A 25,768-nucleotide genomic window follows, 5' to 3' on the forward strand; every position below is an offset into this window, starting at 1 on the left:
CTGCTTCTTTGTCATGGTATTCCAATAGACCTATGTTTAATATACAGGAATTAGCAGAAAAAAAAAAGAAGTAGTTCATACAAAGGATATCTAACACCATATCTGTGGGGAATATCTAGAGAAGACTACAGCAGTATACCTCTAAGGATGGCAGCAATATGGAAGAACAGGGGGCCATGATCAGACTTTGGCTCACCTACACTTGGAAACTTAAATCACTAATATGGGGTTGAAGCTGAGCAAGCAGATAATAAAAAGGCACTATTTCAGTTATATGTTGAAAAAAAACCCTTTCTGTAATCTCCTCCACAGTAGGATTCAGACTTGAATGCGGAGTGATTCTCAGGCATTTTGCATAGTAGAATTATCAGTAGTTTGGGGATGAGTCGCTTACCAAGCTTTAAAGGTGTAGTAAATTCATGAAAAAAAAGTCTGGTACCCCTGCAAGGTAATGCCATAATGTGGTAGTATACATCGCATACTAGCACATTATGAAAGACTTACACGTAAACCTTAAAATGAAGTTTTAAATGTTACAACTTTTATGCTCTATTTACACACAAATTAATGCTGCACATTTTTATTGGATGTCCCCCATTTGTTTATTGAGTGTATCTGAAAGACACAACTGTATGGAGGAAATCTGGAGATCTCCTTCATGAGTATAACAACTCTGGGAAACAAAAGCGCTGATTGACCTTCTTGTAATAAATGGGTCAACGTCCTTTAGTGAATGTATATTCCGTATGAGCACAAGTGGAGAATAATTTGGGAGATTATCATCATCTGGCATCCTTTTAAGGACCCTTATCACAATGTGGTGTTGGGATATGCACTATAATGGATTTTAGCATTTTTATTACTGTTTCATATATATGTTTTTAAGGTTTATGCCGATTTAGCGCCTATCATTACATAGTCACATTGTTTATTGGTGTGTTTAAACTTAAAGGGGCTGCTAAAGATTGTTATTGTTTTATATACATTTTTCACTTTTGGGAACCAACACATTGAATTAGGAGCCACCATATATTGGATTTAATTTATATGCGTGTCTCTTCCCAGCCTGTGATTGGGCAGTGAAAGAAGAAGCTGTACACCGATGAGCTAATTTTTCTGTCACTCTGCTCTCTCCTCCTGTCAGCATGTTCCTTGTTAGCTCATGTGTACTGCAGCACAACTGACTGGCTCCTTGTGTCGATGGCTCCTGGTCTGAGCTCTGCTGTACAGTGCACTCCAAGAGGCTGAAGTAAAATTGATATTTGCTTTTATTTAGAAAAATACATTTAATTTATAGTTTAATGAATACAGAGCTGCAATAATTGGTGTCTTATATATTCCTAGAGTACACTTATAATGTAAAACAAAATTTTTTTCTATAGATTTATTATACTGTATATCTTGATGAAATCCAGCTGTTTTATGTCTTCCTGGTTTAAGAGCTGGGACTGAAAATCTGCTTGTGAAAAATAAAGAACATTTAATAGAAGACTGCGAAGAACAGTTTTAGGAGGTATTCTTACCACTGGAAGCGATGAGTATAAGGGCTGGACATGACATGCGGTCCTGATGTCTCACTCATTCCATAGGCTTCATAAAGTGTGATATTAAGGCCAAGGAAGAATTCCAGGGTTCCCTTGGAGATAGGAGCAGCACCTGAGAAGTGTTTCTGGCAGTGAGAAAATCCCAGCATCTTGCGAATTTTGGAGAGGACCAGGTAATCAGCCACAGCTGGGAGAAACAGCTTCAGTTCACCACTAAGAACACATGACAACCCAACTGATTAAAATGTTCTAGCTACATTATAATGAAAACTACATTGATTTGTCAAATTATAAGGAACAAGGCAATTTAAGTACATAGGGCCCATTCACACTTACTTGTGAGTTAAGGCTTGTTGCCTTAAGGCAGCCTATTTATTTTGAATGTGCTCTGAGTGTGCCCAAGAGTGCCGAAAAAATGCTCATGTACCCAGAGCGCCACAGCACTCATAGGGGTTTATTTACTAAAACTGGAAAGTGCAAAATCTGGTGCAGCTATCTAAGTGTAAGGTAAAGTCTACGGGTTTAGAAAAATCAGTTTTTAAATGGATAGAAAACTGGCTAAAAGACTGCATTCAGGGAGTAGTGATGAATGATTCATACTCTGAATAGTCTAGGACAGTGGTTCTCAACCTTCCTAATGCCGTGACCCTTTAATACAGTTCCTCATGTTGTGGTGACCCCCAACCATAAAATTATTTACCCAGTAATTATAATTCATGAGTGTCGTTTTACCTCCAATACTGCTGCTTTCAACACAGTAGCTGCTTTTAACAGAGTAGCTGCTTTCAACACAGCAGCTGCTTTCTACACAGTAGCTTCTCTTTACACATTGGAAATATGTGTTTTCTGATGGTCTTAGAGGACCCCTGTGAAAGGGTCATTCAAACCCCAAAGGGGTCGCGACCCACAGGTTGAGAACCACTGGTCTAGGGTCATTAATGGTGTACCCCAAGGTTCAGTTTTGGGACCCTTACTTTTTAACCACTTGCCATCCTGAGGATTTAGTTTGGGTACAGAATTGCATGACCACGCAATTACCAGTTGAAATAGTGCAGCCCCGAATAACAAAAAAGGGTCTGGTCATTAAGACAAACAAAAAAAGACCGAAAATTTTGAAAAAAATATATATATATTTTTTTACTATCGGCTATAAGAAACATATAGTAAACTCAAAGTTTGCCATAAATTTAGGCCAAAATGTATTCTGCTACATGTCTTTGGTAAAAAAAAAATCCCAGTAAGTGCGCTTTTTATTTTTTTATTTGGCAAACACCGTGGTTTTGTGTGCAATATATCAAGTGACAGTGACCTACTGCCAGGGCTGATCCCGCTAATGCTGCGTTTTTGGGGACGCTATACTAATGTGAATGCTGGTATAGTGCTGATCTGATCAAAGATATTGATCTGTTCGGACATTATACTAGCAATAGAGGTTTCTTGTGTATGCGTGTGTTTCTGGCAATCAAGGGGTTAAATGTGATGTGGACATCAATGGCCTAAATAGGATGATTGATCCCTCGAGGATCAAATCGGGCACCCGCGGGCCACGGTTAATATATATATATAAATTATATAGGGTCTGTGATTAAAAGTAACATTTCAGTCTTTGCAAATGACACCAAGCTAAGCAATAGAATAACGTCCTTAGAGGATGCCTCCAATTTACAAGCTAATCTCAATACACTGTTTAACCACTTGCCCTCCTGAGGATTTATCCTCCTTCCCGATCAGGACATTTTTTGCGTTACGGTACTGCGTTACTTTAACTGACAATTCTGCTGTGATGCAATGCTACACCCAAATGATATTGACAACCTTTTTTCCCCACAAATTGAGCTTTCTTTTGGTGGTGTTTGATCGCCTGTGCATTTTTAATTTTTTGCGCTATAAAAAAAAGTCCGCCAATTTTGAGAAAAAAACAATATTTTTGACTTTTTGCTATTAAACATGTCCAGTAAAAAGAATAAAAAAAATCAAATTTCGTCATAAATTTAGGCCACAATGTATTCTGTTACATGCCTTTGCTAAAAAAAAAATCCCAATACCTGTAAATTAATTGGTTTACGTGACAGTTATAGCGTCTACAAATGGCAGTATAGATACTGGAATTTTTTTTTTCTACTAGTAATGGTGGTGATCAGCAACTTATAGTGGGACTGCGGGGCATTCTGACACTGGGGGGAACTGACTTGGTGTCACTGACATCCCCAGTGACACCAATACAGAGTTCAGTGCTGAAAAAAGCCCTGACACTGTACTAATGGCACTGGGCACAGCCATCCAAAGCAGTGTGTCCGAGCCAACAGGGAGGAGAACTGTTACTAAACAAAACAGTCCTCCCTGTCAAAGATGCTCGGTAATCACTGGGCGCCGGCGGGTAATCACTGGCCGGGACCCGGTGATTGACAGCTGCGGCACGGGTAGGGCGTGCGTGGCTCATGCACACCCCCTACCCTGAAATGTGAAATCACGTATATATACACATGATTTTGTAGCAATATTTCTGCTATAGGGTGACCGGGAAGCGGTTAATTGGACAACTATGTGGCAAATGAGGTTTAATGTTGATAAATGTAAGGTGATGCACTTGGGGGCTAAGAATATGCATGCATCATACATACTGTGGGGGGGGGGTACAACTGGGGGAATCAATGGTGGAGAAGGATCTGGGGGCTCTGGTAGATCACAAGCTTAATAATGGCATGCAATGCCAAGCTGCGGTTTCCAAAGCGAGCAAAATCCTCTCTTGCAATAAGGTGTCCGTTTATGAAAGAGAGAAAAGCCGAGGTCCTGATGATCACAGCTGATCTCTGTGCTGATTTATGAAGCTGAGGTGAGGGGCGGAAAACATATTCTTCCCTTCTCATCACTGGACACACCCTTCTGTTATTCACTTTTACAGAGATGGCCAGTTTGTGAAGGCAAGATCTGAAGATCTCACTGGCCATCTCTGTAAAATATCTCCATCTCAGATTCCTCAGCCCAGAGCTGGAGAACATGAGTGAGAAGCTGCTGTGCTGTGAAGAAGAAGGCTTCTTTCTTCCTAATATCAGCACCAGCGGTGCATTACATTCTCCTGAACAATTCACTTTGTACTGTACAGTACTTGCTCTTGACCACTACACTCTGTATACTGTGCTCTACAGGATATATTCATAATGGCTGCATACTCTAACCTGTGCTGTACATGATATACTCCTGACTGCTTTTCTGTACATTACATAATTCTAGCAAGAGCAACTATGAAAGTGCACATTAAATTCTCCTGACCACTGCACTGCCTGCTTTTTTACTGGAGGCCATTAAGATTATCAATTTTATTTTATGATTATTACTGAAAGTAATTCTTTTGTATAGAGGAGGGAGGTGTGCTGGCAAGCCTTGAGCGTATCCATTTAATCTTACATGCTCATGTTTGTCTCTAGTGTCCTGTCTTCAAACACTACTAGCCTTTATAGCCATATACTATATATGCATACTATATACATACATAATATATACATACTATACATAATCATCTATAATAACTTATGAGATTTCAGTCTTTTACTGTTAAGTTTTTAATTAGCCAGCGAATAGCAATTCAAATTCAAACAAATTCTCTCAGATACAAAGAAAAAAAGAAACATAAGTCATCGGCAACAAATATAGTGGAGAACAAGTGTCAAGAATAATCATATAAAACGTAGACCAATATAGCTACTAAAAAATGCTTGATCACGTTTCACCAGGCACACATTCCCCTTTGCATGGGAGTTTCAGGTGGATGTATATGCTCAACAAAAATAAGAGCCATGTCAGTGAAAATGGTGGATGTATTGCTTCCCAATGTGGTTCTGAATAGGTGTAGGTGGCACCCATTTCAGAGAAGAAAATAAAACAAAAAAGGGGGGGCGGGGGAGCTTGGAAGAAGCCTTGTAGGCCTATTGGGTATATCTGAGAGCATAACATAGCCAACAAGTAAAGATAAGAAGAGAGAGAGTGTTGTCAGTGTCAGCAGAGAAAGTAAAGAGGGCCACTCCAGGACTCACTAGTCCATTGACAAATATTTGATCCATGGATCCCACGTCTTATCGAATTTCATGGTGCTGTTTTGGAGGATGCAGGTAAGTTTATCACTAACCATAATCCAGTTAAATAACAAATATGGACATTTGTTACCAAACGGATAAGATTAAGGCTCCATGCACACTAGCGTTTTTATAAGCTCAAAAAACGCTAGACAAAAAAGCTGTATGAAAAACACTAATAATAAAATTTTTGTGCCGGCTTGTAGTAGCGTTTTAGTAGAATTTAGGAGTGTTAGCATTTTATTAGCGGTTTTACAGTACATCTAAAAAAATTCTGTTAGGAGCTTTTTAGTAGTGTTTGGGAGCTTTCAGCATGTGTTTCTGCCCAAAAAATGCTGCCAAAAACTCTACAAAAAGAATTATTTTTCTGCTCCGCTTGAAATAAAATAGTGTGTATGGACACATAGGATAACACTATTCAGCTTCTAGGAGAAGACAAAAATGCTGATAACAGTTTCTAGGAGCCTAAAGATTCTGATCCAAAATCTGAGTACTTTGCGGCACTGCCACCAGATATGATACACGGTCCTAAGTGGATATACAGCCTTTGGTCACGTCTTTAGACTGACATCATAATTCAAAGGATGTAAGTGGCAGAGGATCACCAAGTTTAGTTTGGACAAACAACATAATTTGATTTCAGAGAAATGTTTCAGTGGAGGGCATCTAGCAACTTCTCGCGATAGTATTGCAACATATATTGTTTATTGTCATCGAGAAAGTCTCCTATTAGTAATAGGCCCTATTAATCCACCACTGAAATAGACTCAGTAAGAGCCTGGGCGTAAATTCCAGATCCAAAAGACAGGGGATTGAGGGGTATGAGGCAAGGAAAGAGGTGTTCGAGCCCTTTGCCAAGACAGCTAAAGAGTAATCAATTAGGAGCCCGCATTAAGGATCCAATAGCATAAGAAAGGCAGGAGAGAGCCTCAATGGATACCCACAAGGGTTTAGATCCTTTAACCATAGTATAACCCAACTGTACCATAGTGCCTGACAGTTAGGAAGCTGCAAACCATGTGTTTTTGGGGAATATAACATGAATGTATTTATCTGATGGCATTTGTTACCCCAGATAATGTGGATTATTTCATTTTGTAGTTGATATAATTCCCTTCTGAGGACTGTTACCAGGAAAGTTCTAAAACAGTAAAGTAACCTGGGCAATAGGGTCATTTTAATTGAGTGGATTCTGCCTATAATAACTTTTTAGATATTCTTTTTGGTGTCTGTGGCCCTGTTCATAGTCTTCTTACACTTCAGTATTCGCAACTCTGACAATTCAAACTAGACAGATTATATTAAGGGCTGATTTATGAAAATACACTTGTTTCAAAATAGCAATCATTTGTATGTAAAGAGATTGGCTGAACTATAATACATACTTCCTTGGTGGACTCAGGTTCCTTTCCAGGTTCACTGACATTGCCCAAGACAGCATTTTTCTCTTCACTGTACTTGCTTGTGCTGACACCTCTTTAATACGTTCCATGATCTTTTCCCATACTCTTGGTACTCCCATGTGTGATGTAGGCTGTGCCTCTTTTAATGTATCCACCAGTGTTCCCTGGAATTCATACCAAATCATCATATTTATTAAAAAAAAACCTGATAATCCAATGAGATTTGGACATGCAATGGCTAAAATACAAATTTCTGAAGTGGAGCTCCAGGGGAAAAAACTTGTGCTTTCTACAAGAAATTACCTCTAATGATAATTATCCTAGGTCCAGATTGCTGCTGTGGAAGGTAAAAATCCTAATTTCATTAATACCAGAAAGTCCAGCCAGCACTGTACTTTCGGTACTGCAGGTATGAGAGCTACAGCTCTCCCTCAGTGAAGAGATCCTGTCATTCTGTGAATGGACAAGGAGAGATACTCTAATTTACCCACCCCTCCTCTCCCCTCTTGTCCATTCACAATAGATAGCAAATATTTTTTTCCTGGAAGCTACGTTTATTAGGCTTTATTTATGTACAGTGATTAAAGACATAGTGTTATACAATATACATAACATTTTTATGTGTATAATTTTAGAAAGCTCCAGGTCATGTCTGTACTCTGATCCTGTTTGCATGTACTCTGATCCAGTTTGCCCATGAAAGAGAACTTTAATTTTTTCTCACTTACTTTGAGGGCATCCGGATTTGCAAAGTAGACATGTTCTCCCCACTTGATGCCGGTCCACAAATCATAAATCTGAGCAGCAATATGACTGAGAGGAAGGTAGCTGACTATAGACTCTTGCTGAACTTCTGCAGGCTGCATATCTCCAGCACGACTGGCATGGGCAGCTGTCCAGGTGATCTGAGAATAAGTAATGGAACTGTAAGCAGATGGGTACCATGCCAAGTGAAATGCATTAGTACAGATCATTGGATCATATTACTGCCAGATCTTGTGCTAAGGATAATTCAATAAAGGCCAGCATGAAAGACAAAATAAAAAATTGGTAGTATTTTATGGTACTATTTTTAATAAAACTTGTAGGACCGAACTGCACAGTGCAATCAACAGTTAACCAGGAAAATGTAACAAGACCAGGCAAAAGGTTTTTATGTATAGCCACAATTAGCAGCTAACACATATTTATAGTTGAAACTGCACCATAAATAGAAAATCACTTTAAAGATGAACTCCAAATAGTTACAAAAAACACAGATTAATTCACCCTGTTATTTCAGCTTTCTTCCAGCCCAGTAGTGGCCATTCAATGTGAAAGACAAAAGCTGGCTATACTGTATACGAGTAAAATATTTTTCAAACTTGTTTGATTTAAGTACGTTCGTTTGATGTTCTAATTATGAGTGGGATTAAATAAACATTCACTTTTGACTGCAGTAATCAGAAAATTTGAAGGCGTAGGATGGAAATTGTTTTGGGAACAAATGGCTTTCTAATAGTGTATGTGGTTTTTGTTCAGTGAAGTCAATTCATTCTAAAATCAATGTTCAAAAGCAAAGAAAATTTGGGAGAAATGTCTTACTTACATAAAAACAGATAATCTTCCCTAGAATATCTGATCTATAACTTAATTGGAATCATTACATGACATCAGGGTTAAATTTATTTTCTCTCCATACCGCAATTATGAACACAGATGAGCTGTGAACTTGAAACCTCATCCCTACTGAGTACACACTTCAGCATTCTTCAGTCATAAGCTTAGCACAACCTTTTTTAACCAGGGTGCCTTCATGTATCTTAAGGGTGCCTTGTCAAAATGTATACAAGCCAACAGGTGGATCAAGCCTGCCGTTTAGTTACAAAAAACCACAGGTTTTCATTGTGCACCAGCACCATCACAACTTTCTAGCCGACAACATAAAAAAAATAATGTTGTCATCAGTTGATAAGAAGGACAATGGGCTCCTGCACAGCATTCTTGCTTGCTCCTCCCTTGCCCCTCTCCATCAGCATTGGTGTCACATTAGCTGAGTGAGAGAGAAACTGAGGGAGAAGAGAAACAATGGAATACTAGTCAGTACCAGTGTGCAAAGGTGTATTTGCTTTGGAAGAATAATTCACCTCTGACTTTGGGCGTCCCACATGTGCAGATGTTGCTGCATTCTGTAAAACTGTTGTTTAATTTTTTGCTTTTTGTAATGGGTGCCTCAAGATTATGCAGAATTGTAAAGGGTGCTCTGACTGAAAGAAGGTTGAGAAACAATGGCCTAGCATAGACTAGTAAAATTTCAAACAAAGGTTGGTATGAACATTCTCAGTTTATTCAATGACTTGACGAATTTCATTTTAACAACTTCCTCTACCAGGAATGGGAGAAATGTTTGTATTAAACCATTACATAGACAGGATTCTACCTGGTTACATACATAAGAGTCTACTAAGAGTATATTGGATAGAAGAATATATAAATACCGATATATATAAAGTTTGTTTTATTTTTCACCTACATTATCATGGCTCAGCATTACTCCTTTTGGGTTCCCGGTGGTTCCTGATGTGTAGATAAGAACACAGCATTGATTGGGCTTCTGTGAATTTATGATGTCATCCAGATGCTCTTCATTAATATCTTTCCCCAGTTCCAGGAACTCATCCCACTGATCATGATACAACATCAGAAACATTATACAATATTCTAAGAGTCATTATGTTACATGGAAGTGGCCAGACTTGGTCATGTGCCAGTATAAGAAGCACTAGTCTATGGTAAGCAACAAAGTATAAAACACATGGCACTAAAATACATTGTATACAATACTTAAAGTGGTTGTAAACCCTCACATATACATCAGTGAAGTGACTGGCCTCAGGTGATACACAGAAATTAAACAAATCCTCCTACATAATTTTCACCTGTTTATCTGGAGCCTTCACTCTTCTACAACTGTCCAGAATGTATAAAGTTTGTCTGAGCTGTCATAAAAAAGTGGGCAGAGAGATGATGTTACGCTCTGCAGAGCTCAGTGGGGAGAAATCTGAAAGCTGATTGGAGGGAAGGGACACAACCCCCTTCACACAGCACACAGGGACAGATCTGAGGCTGTCAATCAGCTGGAGGTCCCTCCCCTGTCAGCCTTTTTCTCTTGGTGTCAGGAAAACATGTCAGAAGTGACACCTGCTGTTAGCAGAAGAAGTGGCAGCAGACAGACACTTAGCACTTAGAGACAAGTAAAAACTATAGAGGGATATGCTTTGTTCATATTTCATATCTGAGGTTTACAACCACTTTAATTTGTCAATCAGATACTTAGTTAACAGCAATATTTTTATTTACTTATCAGTATCAATGTGGTAACCATTTTCTGGCTTTATGCTTATAGGAAGCAGATGTTCAGAAACTGTAAAGTAGTACTGAGTACTGGCCAAGATGTTCCTGAAAAGCCCATTAAAGGTAGCTGACAGACACATATGGCTTCCCAATCAGTGCTTGGAAGCCATTGTTATATAGTGTCCATCAGCACTTATATAATAGACATTCATTAAAACATACATTATATTTTTGACACTGTATATTTATGTAATACATTAGACTATAGTAGTGTACACAGACACATGAAGGCAACTTTACAAGATATGCTTACATTACTACATACCGTGTATAGGTTTGAGTGTTTAACCTGCAAAGAGCCTTTATACTGTACAACAGCTTTGAGATCTGGTAATTTATCCCATATCTGTAAAAAAAATAAATCCTTGTTACCAAATTAGTGATACCAACATATGTTTTTCTGACACCTGCAAGTACTTTTTAAAGTACTATGCATTCTATGCTTGAAGGTAAAAAGCATTTGTGTGCTGCTCCCCCCACAGGCCCCCCAATACTTCTCACGATTCAGCAATGTGCACGGGAGTCTCTCTCCTCATTGGCTGAGACACAGCAGCAAGAGATATTGGCTCCCGCTGCTGTCAATCTCAGCTAGTGAGCCAATGAGGAGAGTGCAGGGGGCAGGGCCGAACCTCGGCTCTATGTGTCTTATGGATTCATAGAGCGGGGCTCAGCATCGAGCACTTGCTATTGGGGGGACTGGTTAAGGGGGAAAAGCCATGAGCGTCAGCGGGGGACCTGAAAATAAAATGATCGGGGCTGCTCCGTGCAAAACCATTGCACAAAGCAGGTGAGTATGACTTCTTTTTTTTTTTAAATGAAGCTTTAATATCACTTTAGGTGTCAGCATAAAGATCCTGTGTTTGGCTGCCAAAGGTGACTAGACATTGATAAAAATGGCTGAGCCATAGCAGAAATCAGTGATTCCCAAGGGCAGAGTCCTGCTGCTGGTGCCATACAGACTAGTGCATGCAGTATAGAACTGACTCAATCATTTTTAATTCCTAAGTATGAAGCAATAACAGTGCAGATTCACACCATAAACCAGGGGTCTCCAAAGTTTAAAAACGAAGGGCCAGTTTACTGTCCTTCTGACTTTAGGTCACTGTGGCCAGTGGGAGAAGAAACTGTCCTGGTATCAGTGGGAGTAAACAATGCCTCATCTTTGAAATAAATGAAAATAATGGGTGTAGCGCTCTCTACCAAACTAAACCTAAAAATCTCAACATACAATAATATATGACAAACAAACAGTGAAAACCTTGCCACAAAGGTAAATGTATAAAGTGCAACACAACACAATATAAATATATAGTGAGAAATTAATACTGTGCCTCCAACACTGGGAGATATGACCTACTGAAACAGTGACAAAATGGTGCTCTGTGTCAATACACTCAAAAAAATAACAGTAGGAACCACTATACCAGTATTAAACATCAAAATGGGTGAATATAATGAATCACACAAACAATATATATTAATCATCAGGGGTGAAGTCATGTGAGCAGTGACACAACGCGTAGGTGACGTCATTTCCGGCGTGGACGCCATCTTTGGACTCCCATAGGAACCCATGCAAGTACACCCATACATGAGGTTCTAAGGCTTTACACAAGATGATCTACAAGATGATAGGCTGGAACCCTATACATGTGAGTGCAATATGTTTGTTGGTTTTACTAATAAAACATGTCAAGGATAAGGCACTATTTGCAAAATTTTTTATATGTTATGGAGCAGAGCTGAGAGGAGGAGGAAATATGCATAATATAGTGGAGCCTTAACTGGAGAGGAGGAATTGTTTTTGGTCCCGTTGATAGGACCAAAAAACGCTGTTGACCAAACACTTGGTGGGAGGTCATATTTTTGAGGTGAGAGTTCACCTGGTGATGGTTTGGCACTGGGATTTATGCTGAATATTTCTACACGAAGGTGAAGTTTTGGTGTTTACGCACATCTCATAGCTCACGATCGGATTTATATTTGGACTTTGTTACGTGAGATTGGTACATTTCTCATTGACACTTAACATATACATATATATGTACAGTAATATATTGTATCATAATTTGTTATAATATAATATGTTATTTTGTTAAAGTATGTGGAACATTTTATGATATTTAGGATCACATTCATCATGATGGTACTAGCGCAGCACTGTTTTTGATATACTGATTTCCACTCTACTTTCCCTCTAAAATGCTCCCCCTACTCTTCCTTTTTACATCAGTGTTCTCTGTCCTCAAATTGTCCTTACTTTACCCCTCCCTCTCCACCCCACAGCTTATATATCACCCTCACTCCTATTCTATCTCTTTTACTGCAACCACCACCTTCAAATACTGAAACCACATTCTGAACTAAACAACAGGACAGTGAGGTATATGTGCTCATATACATCCCCCTTCCATCATACTTTCCTCACCCTCCATCTCCTCATCTCTGGGGATTTCCCCCACCCTTCCTCTTCTGGCAAAAGCCGCAATCCACACCATTTAATAGTGTTGGACTTGATGTTCGAGTTTGCAAGCACACGAACGGTAAGGGTGTTCTGTGGGATGTTCGCCTGTCGCACTCCACAATGACAGTGCATTATGATTGGCCAAAGCAATGCACCTGACCACAGGTCAGGTGCAATGCTTTGGCCGATCACAGAACATGATGACGTCACAAGGGGGTGGGGTCACCAGGTGGACATCGCCAGGTGGCCCCGTCTTAGATATTTAAGATCTGTGAGGCTGGAGCAGTTGTCAAACAGCGGGACCAGAGCCTTTTTTTCTTCCATTTTTCAGGTCGGCAGTAGAGGCGGGCCTCGTGATTGATGTTGGATCTATTTCAGGGCACTTTTTTTTTTAGTTTATGATAAAGGACTTGTCAAAGACAGTCTACTGTAATTTTTTACACTACACTTTTTTTTGTGACTGAGTAGCGATACCATGTACCCCATACTTATTCACATGGCGGCACCCGGATCTGGGGCCCCCCTTGTTAAAGGAGACTTCCAGATTCCAATAAGCCAATAAGCCTCCACCTGCAGACCCCTACAACCACTGAGGAAGAGGCCCTCCATGAACATAGGAACAAGGTGCTTTGGGGGAAGCCTTCCCTGCCCCAAAGCACACCCCCATGTTGAGGGCATGTGGCCTGGTATGGTTCAGGAAGAGGGGGCGCTCACTTATCCCCCCCTTTCCTGACCATGCTTGGATAAGGGTCTGGTAGGGATTTTGGGGGGGGGAAAAATCTTGGCGTTGGGTTTCCACTCAAAATCAATACCAGACCTGAAAGGCTTGGTATGGATGGTGGGGGGGACCCAATCCAGCTTTTTTGCAAATTATTTTTGTGGGCAATTCTCACTACATTCAGCTGTCAGTGGGGATCTTAATAAACCAGCTCATGCTGTATTTTAATAGTTTTTTTCTAGGAAAAATGGTGTGCGGTATCTTACCACATACTCGGATGCGATAAGATAACGCTTAGTGAATTGTCCTGGTTCAAAGTTCGCGGTCGAACTTTCGTTAGGTTTGAATGTTTGACCACAAACCAAACAGAGGAGTGTTCGGCCCATCACTATCGTTTAATTTCTGTCCCCCTGCATCCCAAAAACCAGCCCCCCCAGTCTCATGTGCCCTTTGGAATGCCCGATCTGTCTGTAACAAACTCAAATCTGTTCATGACCTTTTTTATCTCCCATTGCTTTAATATACTGGCCATTACTGAAACCTGACTTCAAGATACTAACTCAGCTTCTCCTGTTGCCCTCTCCACTGGACTCACACAGACCTAGTGAACAGAAAGGAGGTGGAGATGGATTCGATTCCTTCTATCCCCAGTGAGCACCTTCCAAGTCCTTCCTTCCCCTCCCTCCCTATACCTCTATTCTCTTGATACCCACTGTATTCGTTTGCTCCACTTTCTCTGAGGATTGCAGTGATTTATGAGCCTCCTGGACCAGTATTATGCTTTTTGAAGACTTTTCTTCTTAGTTACCCTACATTCTCTCCTCTGAAATATATAGCCACTATCATTCTTGGTGACTTTAACATCCCTGTTAATGTTAACAGCTTGGCTACATCTCAATTGACCTCATCTTTTGACCTAACACAATGAACACACACTTCCACTCACTACAGTGGCAACCTCTCCAACACCCCCTTTCCTCTCAATGTGAAGAAGCCGCTTGGCACAGGAACCAGAAGATGGCAGCTATCATTGTAGTAGCGCTAATTATTAAAGTGATTGTTGGCTTCCCCAGCGGTACCTCAAGTATAGATTTACAAGCTGGTCCAAGCTGTATAGGCATATCTATGTACTTTTGTAACTATTTCTATACCTTTTTGATTTAAAATGTCATTTTTCTGAATCTAAAGATATCCTAAAATTACAGGGCTGAAGATGAAGACTCTGTTGGCTCATGATGAATTTATACGTTGTATGCTCATGAATACTGGCGTAAACTGGGTAATAATGGCACAATGTGTTGAAGATAGATAGGTCTGGATTATTCCACATTTATAAAGATATTAAGATGGTATCTGCTGTACATGGAGAAGATTAAAATTGATGTTTACCTGCAAGATTTTCTCCAGCTGTTTTTGATTTTCAACCACAATAATATTTGCTCTGCAGTCACTGGCAACATAGTGGCATGCTTCAGGTGAACTGGTCGTATAAATCCCGGTAGCAATTCCCCTAAAGTTTTATGCAAACATAACATTTTCAGATTTTCTGCAGCATTGGTTGGCCTCATAGTCTAATAAAAAATGTTTACTGGGTAAATTATTTTATCTTCAATAAATCTATACAGAACAATGGGCTCCATTCACTAAAGATTATCTCAAGTGGTATGTCGGTCCCGTGACCACATCTCACATGCGATCCTGAAAATGTCAATTCACTATCCCTTTGTGTGGTATTCACCACAAAAAAACAAAAATGCTTAGTAAATACCGCATAAAACAGTGCTAAAGTCAATTCACTAAAGGAAACAAATAACTAAATGTGGTAATTAAGTAGTGGTCCAGGCATGCAATGTGTCAAAGACCTGGTTCAGGAGATCAGGGATTGGTGTAATAAAATAGATAGGTAGGAAAGTACAAACTGGTCCAGATGGCAGCTGGATTTCACTTAGGAGTTCTCTCAGGAGGCTGGCAGACCGCACAGCACAGAAGATGGAGCCCTTTGAATCCAATCTCATGGAATTGGAAATTATGTAGAGGAGGAAGAGGAGAAAATCTAGAGTGGTAATTGACGTTATGCAATAAGTTTGCAATAACTTACTGTGCGGTTTTATACGGTAATTAATGCACGTGGTATTTAACCTCCCTAGCGGTTTGATTATCTCCATATTTCTGTGCTCAAAGCAGTACATTTTTTTGCATGGAAATATGTATTTTTTTTATTGTAGGCCTGTAATTTTTAGGAATAACTCATTGAAATCTGTCCGAACAAGAGTCTAGTAAACATCCCGGGTATGATAAAATTTAAAACACGAAATCATAAATTATAATTTAATAAATAATCATATAGTATAATAATAATACATTTAATTCAATAATATAATCAAACCAAAAACACTGAAATTTGAAATATAGCGCCAAGTTCGCACATCATTGAGCAAAGTCGCAGAATAATTTTCAGTGTCTGATGACGAATTCCCCCATGAATCATTATCACTCAATTCTGCAAGTAGTTCTAATTTATTATCGCTGTTCTCTAGCTGGTCCAAAACCGATTTTGACCTAAAGGGACGCTTTTTGGATGCCATGGACGTTTCTCAGTTTCCAGGCAGAAAGAACAGTAAAAATGTAGGCAGCGCACAGGACAAAGCAGTAGGGACAAAATGTATGTGAAATGGTTTGATACAGTAATGTTTTACTATGTGATTTTAGTGAATTTAGTGAATGTCACTTTTTGTCATTTTCAAATTTCCCGCCAGTTCCGTCCCCGTATGTCCCGACGTCGCAGGGGACGGAACCCAGAAGACAGATGCCGGCATCCGCCGGAGGACATTGCCAGGGACACTGCAGGAGGGACATCGCGGGAGCGCAGGACAAGGTAAGAGAAGAACAGATCCTGGAGCAGTGCAGCATGGTAAGCCCGAGTGTAGCTTGGGGTTACCACTTGTGGTACTGAAACTTTACCACGAGCTACACTCGGGAATACCACCAGGGAGGTTAAGTAGCGTTTCTTTGTGAATTGAGACTTTTTTTCCAAAAACAGTGTGCGGTATGTTATTGCATACTCAGATGTGGTAATATAATGCTTAGTGAATGGAGCCCACTGTGGCTGAGAAGAGTTATAAAATATTGTGCTCACCAGTGTTCTAGGAAGGGAGTCAAATATAAGACATAAGACAAGAAAGAGAGAAAAAGGAAAGGAAAGAGAGTTGGAGTAGAGATCAAGTCTCATCTTATGTGTACTGGTTTTATTTTGGCTTAACGGGGATCTATACTGTAGCTATTTTACATACATTCTGTAGATCAGTGTTTCTCAACTGTGGTGCTTTTGGCATCCTGGGGTGCCGTCTTGGTTCTCCTGTGGTGCCACAAGCACAGAACTACTTTGCCCTGTATCAGTGTCATGGACACCCACATTGTAACAACCAATAACACTCTAAGGACCAGGAAGCACAGTGTCATTCCTTGTGTTGGTGAAAGCAGCCAGCTTGCCCACACCATGGCAACACGAGTCTTACCGAAGGTAGGCAGCATGTTGGGTTGTCCCCAGCATTCAGGGAAAGAAGGAAGTCCACATCCACCAGACTTCCTCCTGCTCCCACCCACTGCTGTGCTGCTGAAGCCAAAAGATGGGTCTGTGATGTGAAGAGCAGACTGAAATTGGGGCGCTCTGTGATGAGGGGACTTTGTGATTTGGGGCTCTCTGATGGGGAGGCTGTGTGACTGGGGCCTCTGTGATGGTTGGTTGTGTGATTGGAAAGCTCTGTGATTAGGAGGCTCTTTGATGGTGGGACCTTGATGCAATGGGAAGGCTCTGATGTGAGGGGGGTCTCTGATGTGATAGGGTTACCTCTGACATGATTGGGGGCCTCTGAGCTGATGGATGGCCTCTGATGTGAAGGGAGATCTCTAATGTAAAAGGAGGGGGGGGGCCCTTTGATATGGTTTTATTTTGGTTAAAATGGGCTCTATACTGTATCTATTTTACATACATACTGTGGATCAGTGTTTCTCAACCGAAGTGCTGTGGCACCCTGGGGTGGCAACTTGGTTCTCCCATGGTGCTACAAGCACGGAACTACTTTGCCCTGGATCAGTGTCAAGGCCACCTACACTGTAACAGCTAATAACACTCTAAGGATCAGGACGCACAGTCTCATTCTTTGCTATGGTGATGGCAGCCAGCTTGCCCATGCCATGGAAATACATGACTCTGATTCAAGGCAGGCAGCATGCAGGTTTTCTCCCCAGCATTCAGGAAAAGAAGGAAGTCCACCTCCACCAGACCTCCTCCTGCTCCCACCCTTTGCCATGCTGCCAGAGCTGGATGAACCTGATGTGCTGGAGGAACCTCTGATGTGGAGTGGGGCTTTTGATGTAAAGTTAATTTCATCAAGGCAGTTGTGTACATCATCCAAGATTCAGTTTTCCCACTGATAAGTTTTATTTATGTATTTTACATTTTAGACTGCGGTGTGTTGAGACTGTGCATCTTTTTTTTTATAAATTCTTTATAAAGTGTACAGGCATACAGAAGAAAAAACAAAGCACACTTGCTTCCAGGTAAGATTGTCACAAGATTGTTAGATAATTTAAGTTAACATTTGTAAGATCAGTATACAAATAGGATATCCTTTACTGAAAAAGAGGGAGTTCATACACAGAGGTCCACATATATATGGTGAGGGATGATTGAAATATGAAGAAAATAGGCATCAAGGAATTGAAGTATAACTAAAGGCAAAACTTTTTTTTCAGTTTTGGACAGACTGCAGATGGATTAGAACATGTCAGTTTTTATTGCGGTCTGTGCTTCCATTCTATTTGTCCTGTTTACCATTATCATTGAAAGTAAAAGAGAATCCTAATTTTGGGATAATCCCGGAAAAGTCATCTTCTCAATCGGACACAGATGATGAAGAAAACTGTCAGGAATTATAACTCTTCCTTACTCTAACAAAAATGTTGAAAAAAGTTTTGCCTATAGTTCTACTTTAAGCTCATTATTGGGTTCCGTATTCCAAAACACCAAGACCATTTTTGTACATAAAAGGATGGATAGATTTTGCATTTTTTGAAGGGTGCCAGGACTAAAAAAAAGGGTTAGAAATGCTGATGTACAGTTGTGCTCAAATTTTCCATCCCCTGGCAGAAATGGTGACATTTTGGCATTGATAATGTAAATATGACTAACCATGCCAAAAAACTGTCTTTTAATTAAGGATAGTGATTATATGAAGCCATTTATTATCAGGTGGTTGTTTAGATTTTTTTTTAAATCATAATGATAACAGAAATCACCCAAATGACCATGATCAAGAGATTCTATACCCTGGAATGTTTGATCTTGGTACAGACACACAAGGTGACACACACAGGTTAAAATTACAATTAAAGGCTAATTTCCCACAGCTTTCAATTGCAATTAGTGTCTGTATAAATAGTCGGTGAGTTTGTTAGCTCTCATGTGGATACACTGAGCAGGCTAGATACTGAGCCATGGGGAGCAGAAAAGAACTGTCAAAAGATCTGCGCAACAAGGTAATGGAACTTTATAAATAAGGAAAAGATATAAAAAAGATATCCAAAGCCTTGAATATGCCAGCAAGTACTGTTCAATCATTTATTAAGAAGTGGAAAATTCAGGGATCTCTTGATACCAAGACAATGTAGACCAAGAAAGATTGCAGGCACAACTGCCAGAAGAATTGTTTGGGATGCAAAGAAAAACCCACAGGTAACCTCAGGAAAAATACATGCTGCTCTGGAAAAAGATGTAATGGTTGTTTCAAAGAGCACAATACTACGATACTTGAACAAAATTGAGCTGCATTGTTGAGTTGCCAGAAAGAAGTCTTTCCTGCACTAATTCCACAAAAAAGCCAGGTTACAATATGCCCAGCAACACCCTTACATGCCTCACTAGGCCTTTTTGTGCTATTGGCGCATTGATGCAAATTTTTTAGCACAATTGTAGATAGATGTAATTGACTAAATATAAATACTCTGTTTGTATGTGGTAAAACCATGTTTCTATTTTCAGTATGTCATTATGCAATATACTATGGTCATGGAAATAGCCATATTTACATGTTGCATGCACACTTTCTGATTTGTAGTGGTATGCTCCTCCTAATTTACTGCAAGATAATAATTCTGATAATTCTGATAACAGACTTTCATTGCAAACACAAAGTCAGCAATTTGTATCACATTGCCTCAATTGCCAAAGGACTTGGCCAACTATGGCACCTTCAAATATCCATTATTTTAAAAAGCCAGCATACTACATGCAGATAGAACATACACTATATTGCCAAAAGTATTGGGACACCCCACCAAATCATTGGATTCATGTGTTCCAATCACCTCCATGGCCACAGGTGTATAAAATCAAGCACCTAGGCATGCAGACTGCTTCTACAAACATTTGTGAAAGAATGGGTTGCTCTCAGGAGCTCAGTGAATTCAAGTGTGGTACAACTGCAACTCAGCCACGAAGTGGTAGGCCATGTAAAATGACAGAGTGGGGTCAACGCCTGCTGAAGCGCACAGTGCGCAGAAGTCGCCAACTGCCTGCAGGGTCAGTAATTAAAGGCATCCAAACTTTGTGTGGCCGCCAGATTAGCACAACAACAGTGTGTAGATAGCTTCCTGGAATGGGTTTCCATGGCCGAGCAGCTGATTCCAAGACTTACATCACCAAGTGCAATGCAAAGCTTCGGATGCAGTGGTGTAAAGCACGCCACCACTGGACTCTAGAGCAGTGGAGATGTGTTCTCTGGAGTAACCAATCATGCTTTTCTGTCTGGCAATCTAATGGACATGTCTGGGTTTGGCTGTTGCCAGGACAACGGTACTTGCCTGACTGCATTGTGCCAACTGTAAAGTTTGGTGGATGGGGATTATGGTGTGGGGTTGTTTTTCAGGGGTTGGGCTTGGCCCATTAGTTCCAGTGAAGGGAACTCTTAAGGCGTCAGCATACCAAGACATTTGGACAATTTCATGCTCCCAACTGAGTCCTGACCTCAACCCGATAGAACACCTTTGGGATGCATTAGAGCGGAGACTGAGATCCAGGCCTTCTCGTCCGACATCAGTGCCTGACCTCACAAATGCGCTTCTGGAAGAATGGTCAAACATTCCCATAGACACTCCTAAACCCTGTGGACAGCCTTCCCAGAAGAGTTGAAGCTGTTATAGCTGTAAAAGGTGGGCCAACTCAATATTGAACCCTACGGACTAAGACTGGGATGCTATTAAAGTTTATGTGCGTGTAAAGGCAGGCGTCCCAATACTTTTGGCAATATAGTGTATATTTACTGAAGTCCATACAAAAGATTAAACTTGAGGAGACACTGATAAGAAATTGTAATCCTATATTCCCAAATGGGTCAGAGCTAGCAGGAGAAAAATAGCAGCAGAAAAAAACATCAAGTAAGGTTGGTAAGTCAAAATCTACGGACACAACAAATGCTTCAGAGAAACACTTTTTTTTCCGTTTTTTTAATGGACGCCACTTGCATTTATATCTGCACATTCCACTTTGTACTGTAACTCCATTTAATAATTATCCAATATATGATCCCCAGATTTTCAATGCTTCATGCTAAAGGTGGAGCAGATTCTGTCCAAATGGATCCAAAATGTTCATCTCAATATTGTAGCAGCATTCACAAATGGGATGACAGTGGGTGAGAAGATGTTACAGGGGGTGTGACTGTCAGCATTGTCACTGTTGACTGACAAGTCTGTAGCTTGTCATTCAAAACGTAACCGCACCTAGTCCTGCCCAGTGTTTAGATTGACAGCACTGTCTCTATTGCTGAAAACCTCCTGTTCTGAGCTGCAGTGTCTGGGAGGGGGAGAGTGTGAGACACAAATAAAGGAGGATTTGGTTTAGTCAGGGATGGTTAAGGACATTTTTGTTTATTATGAGGCTTGTGCATCACATAGAAACTGGACTCAGGAGCTGTTTAGACTATTATACCGGAGCCTTTAGATTTAATTGAATCTTTGGCCACCCATATATGCAGCAACACAGAGAGTGGTCTTTAATGACCACACACCACACATGTGCGTCCATAGATGGGTGAGGTTTCTGTACTGAGAGTGTACTAACTGCGCACTCACAGCAAAGCAAACAAGATGTCAAAGACAGCTCCCAGTCTCTAGCAATGATCAAGATCCGGCAGGACTGTCTGCCAATCATGTGACCATTTTACCAGCCAAACACAGTGGTCATGTGATAAGGCAGTTCTTCATACCCCCCCAGGCATAAATACCCTGTTGAAGGATGCCAGGGCTTGGTGGGGGAGGGGGTTAATAAGTATGCCCTGGTGTTTCAGTGGCATGCCAACTCACATACCACATGCTAGTTCAGAAGCAACAAACTTTCCACTATTTACAGCCTTCGTTTGCCTGAAATTAGCATGCAGTGAAAGAAAATGGCTGCTAACTATAAACCTTGTATAACATTGAGATGTATGTTCAAAGATAAGTGTACAATGACTAGTACTGAAAAAAAAAACTAAAAATAAAAAACCAAATACACAGAGAAATACAAAAAATCATGACATGCAGACAAACACTGTTTTTAGGCTCTTATTTTACTAGTTTTTTTTACTAGTTTTTTCTTGTTTTTCTGATTTCTCGGTTTTCTCGCTCTCACCATATAGCAGTGATAACAAGACAGACAGCATTCCATAAATGCCATGCCTTAATATGTATAGTATGTGCTATAGGTCAGTAACTCAGACAGTCCAGAGGCCATTGAATCAGGTTGCTAATATTTTCAGGAGAAAAGTTTCTCTTGACGTTGGACTTTTTTTGGTTCATGTTGTGGTTAACATATTATCTCTCCTACAGCTGAAAATGTGGGGATCTCATTGTTCAGTCCTCCATTCATCTGACATTCACTATTCCATGTGTGCCCTCTACTACTTATAAGAGGCAACAAGAGAAGGCTGGTATGGGTATTCCCTATTCATCTTTCCCACTGCCTAGAGCAAACATCTTTAACTGCTTGAAGGTGCGATGATGTCTTGGTCTGTTGTGCTCAGCAACTTTAATAATGCACCCAAGCATTAGGGATAGTAAAAACTTTGCTACACTGTTTATTGTGGCAAATTCACAAAGGACCATAGTGGTTCTTTATGCTACATTCATATGTCCATAGAAAAAAATATTTAATGCATTTTTTTGTTCTTGGAACTAAATTTAGCTGCATTGTTCTTAATGGAGATACTCACACATGTGGAAAAACATGCACTGCGTTCAGATCTGTAACCAGAAGTCCAAAAATCTGCATATGAGGACATATGTTTACATCTGTCCCGCTATAAGTCGCTGATCGCCGCCATAAGTCGCTGATTGCCATCATAAGTTGCTGATCGCAGCTATTATTAGTATCTATACCGCCATTTGTGCTATAACTTTCACGTAAACCAATTAATTTACACGTATTGGGATTTTTTTTAGCAAAGAAGTGTCGCAGAATACATTTTGGCCAAAATTTATGACGAAATTTGATTTTTACATTTTTTTTACTGGACATGTTTTATAGCAAAAAGTCCAAAATATTGTTTTTTTTCTCAAAATTGTTGGTCTTTTTTTATAGTGCAAAAAATAAAAAAGACACAGGCGCTCAAATACCACTGAAAGAAAGCTCAATTCGCGGGGAAAAAAAATACGTAAATTTAATTTTGGTGCAGCTTTGCATGACCGCAATGTCGTAACACAAACCGCTTCTGTAACCGCTTCCTGACCGCCCTATAGCAGAAATACTGCTACAGGGTGGCACGGGTGTGCAAAACCACATATATATATGTGATTCGTGCTCCCATGGTTTTCACGCCCCTCCCAGATAGCGTCAGATTGCTCCTCAGTACACCAGTAATCACATTTAACACCTTGATTGCCAGGAACACGCTCATACACAATAAACCTCCATTGCTAGTATAGTGTCTGAACAGATCAATATCTTTGATCAGATCAGCACTATACAAGCGTTCAGATTAGTATAGCGTCCCCAAAAACACAGCGTTAGCAGGATCAGCCCCGGCACCTGCCAGCACCTGCGTTTAGCCCCTACACTTACCCCCCCCCCCCTTCTCCCCCAGAAAGTGCAGTGTCAGTAGGTCACTGTCACTTGATACATTACACACAAAACCGCAGTGTTGGCAGAATCAGGCCTGATCTCTTTTAGCACTTGCCGGTAAATTTTAATGACTCTCATATGCAGCAGAGTGCCAGTACTAGTGCCGCTCTACCTTTTGATGAACTGGCGAGCACTAGTGGCCTAGTACATCCTGATCTTTCACATATCTCTTAGATTGTAAGCTTCCAGGATCAGGCCCTCCTAACCCTTTTGTATTGAACTGTATTGTTGCTGTATTGGCTCCTGTTATATTGTAAAGCGCTGAGCAAACTGTTGGCACTATATAAATCCTGTATAATAATAATAATATTAATGCCAGGACTGCAGTATCACTTGGTAACGTGGCGAGTCCCATAAGTGTAGTTACAAGCTGGTGCGGTGGCGAGCACAAGTATTGTCCCGCAACCACCATGAATTCGCACACAGGCCCATAGAGCCCCAAGTATCCTTCTGGATGTGCTTGCAAATACCGATTGGCAGCCCACAAATTCTACAGCACCTGTACTTCCACCATTCACTGCCCAACCTGGAATTCAGGTTGAAACAGCAAATTTAACTACTCCCCTTGATTTTTTTGGAGCTGTTTTTCACAGAAGATCTGTAAGTATTGATTGTGGATCAAAGCAATTTATATGCACAACAATTTATTGCCATGGATGCCATGGACATTCTCCAGTTTCCAGGCAGAAAGAACGGTAAAAGTGCAGGCAGGGCACTGGACAAAGCACTAGGGACAAAACTGAGGTGAAATGGTTTGATACAGTAATGTAATCCTATAAGATTACAATGTATTGTGTGTATGTCATGTTTTGTTTACTTTTTTGAATCTCCAGCTGGTGCCGCCCCCCTGCGTCATGGTGCTAGCAGGGAAGGGAATCCGGAAGAGGATACAGTGGGATCGCAGGGACAAGGTAAGTTATACTACAGTGTAATCCCGAGTGCAGCTCGGGGTTACCGCTTTTGGTACTGAAAATTAACCCCGAGCCACACTCAGGATTACCACCAGGGAGGTTAAATTGATAGAAAACCTAAAACTAAAAATGTATTATATTGCAGCTTACCAATCATTGGATGTGGTGGCTGCATCTGTTTTCTTTTTAAAATATTTTTCCGTTGTGTTTTTACCTGGTGATCTACCCAGTAACATACCTCCTGTATTACTGATACACCATTCTGGAGGAATAAGCACAGGACACAGCAGACAGCAGCATTGTCAGTCTGGGGGGGAAGGGAGTGTTATATGTATAAGCAGATTTGAATACAATAAAAAATGTAAGCCAAACTTCAACTCACACATTTTAATCAGTTACAGTTTTCCTTTTGGGATAAAGGTTTTACATGAATAAATAAAAGCTGGTAATTTTAATCATCCCTGTCAGTGGTAACTGGATGGTCTCATCCATGTAAATTGATGCATTGTGCTGGAGAGCTTCTGAAAGACAGCAGACATGCTGGCTGAATCAGCAGATAAAAATAGAAGAAGGAAAACCTCAAAGAGGAGAGTAATACAGCCATCACATCTAAGAATTGGTAAGCTGCAATATAATAATTGTTTGCTTTTGGATATAATACAGCTTTAATGAGGAGAGAACACTGTGCGGTTGTAGAATGCAGTCACTGAATTGTACAAATACAGTATGCACCACAGATACAGTATGTAGCGGCTATAAAGAGCTGTATGATAAAGGCACACTGGTTGGCATAATCTGGACATGGAAGCTGTGGTGTTCATACCCCTGGCCTGTAGATGTCACTATTTAAGTTTTACATATATAATGCTTTCTATACTTGGAACAAATTAGTTCCAATTCCTGTTTCTGTTAAGATACACTCAGGCTGTAAGTGTTTTATAGACTGGACTGAACTTGTAATAAGGCACTCTTTAGCCACTTCCAGAGTACAGAATACGATTAATCATGACCAAAAGGGTCGAGTATATGGCTGCTCATCCCTATATGAATGCATGTACCCAAAGAACCCCCAAAGGGACTTTAATGCAGCAATAGGATCATACATATAT

General features: G+C 40.3%; 1 protein-coding gene across 4 annotated transcripts in view; it reads right to left on the minus strand.

The window, feature by feature from the left end:
• The window catches only part of ACSBG1 (acyl-CoA synthetase bubblegum family member 1), a 78,544-nt gene that overhangs the window by 21,023 nt on the left and 31,753 nt on the right, over positions 1-25,768 (minus strand). For all 4 annotated transcript variants that reach the window (XM_089671453.1, XM_089671454.1, XM_089671455.1 and 1 more), the window contains 6 exons: positions 14,982-15,102; positions 10,676-10,756; positions 9,530-9,679; positions 7,746-7,922; positions 7,000-7,181; positions 1,524-1,757 (listed from right to left, as the gene is read on the minus strand). In XM_089671453.1, coding sequence (XP_089527579.1) covers positions 1,524-1,757; positions 7,000-7,181; positions 7,746-7,922; positions 9,530-9,679; positions 10,676-10,756; positions 14,982-15,102 — 945 coding nt within the window. The remainder of the gene's footprint in view (positions 1-1,523; positions 1,758-6,999; positions 7,182-7,745; positions 7,923-9,529; positions 9,680-10,675; positions 10,757-14,981; positions 15,103-25,768) is intronic.

This window comes from Staurois parvus, unplaced genomic scaffold, assembly GCF_062004578.1.
Source record: "Staurois parvus isolate SC_StPar_1 unplaced genomic scaffold, SC_StPar_1.0 ptg000105l, whole genome shotgun sequence".
In the NCBI taxonomy this organism is placed as follows: Eukaryota; Metazoa; Chordata; class Amphibia; order Anura; family Ranidae; genus Staurois; species Staurois parvus.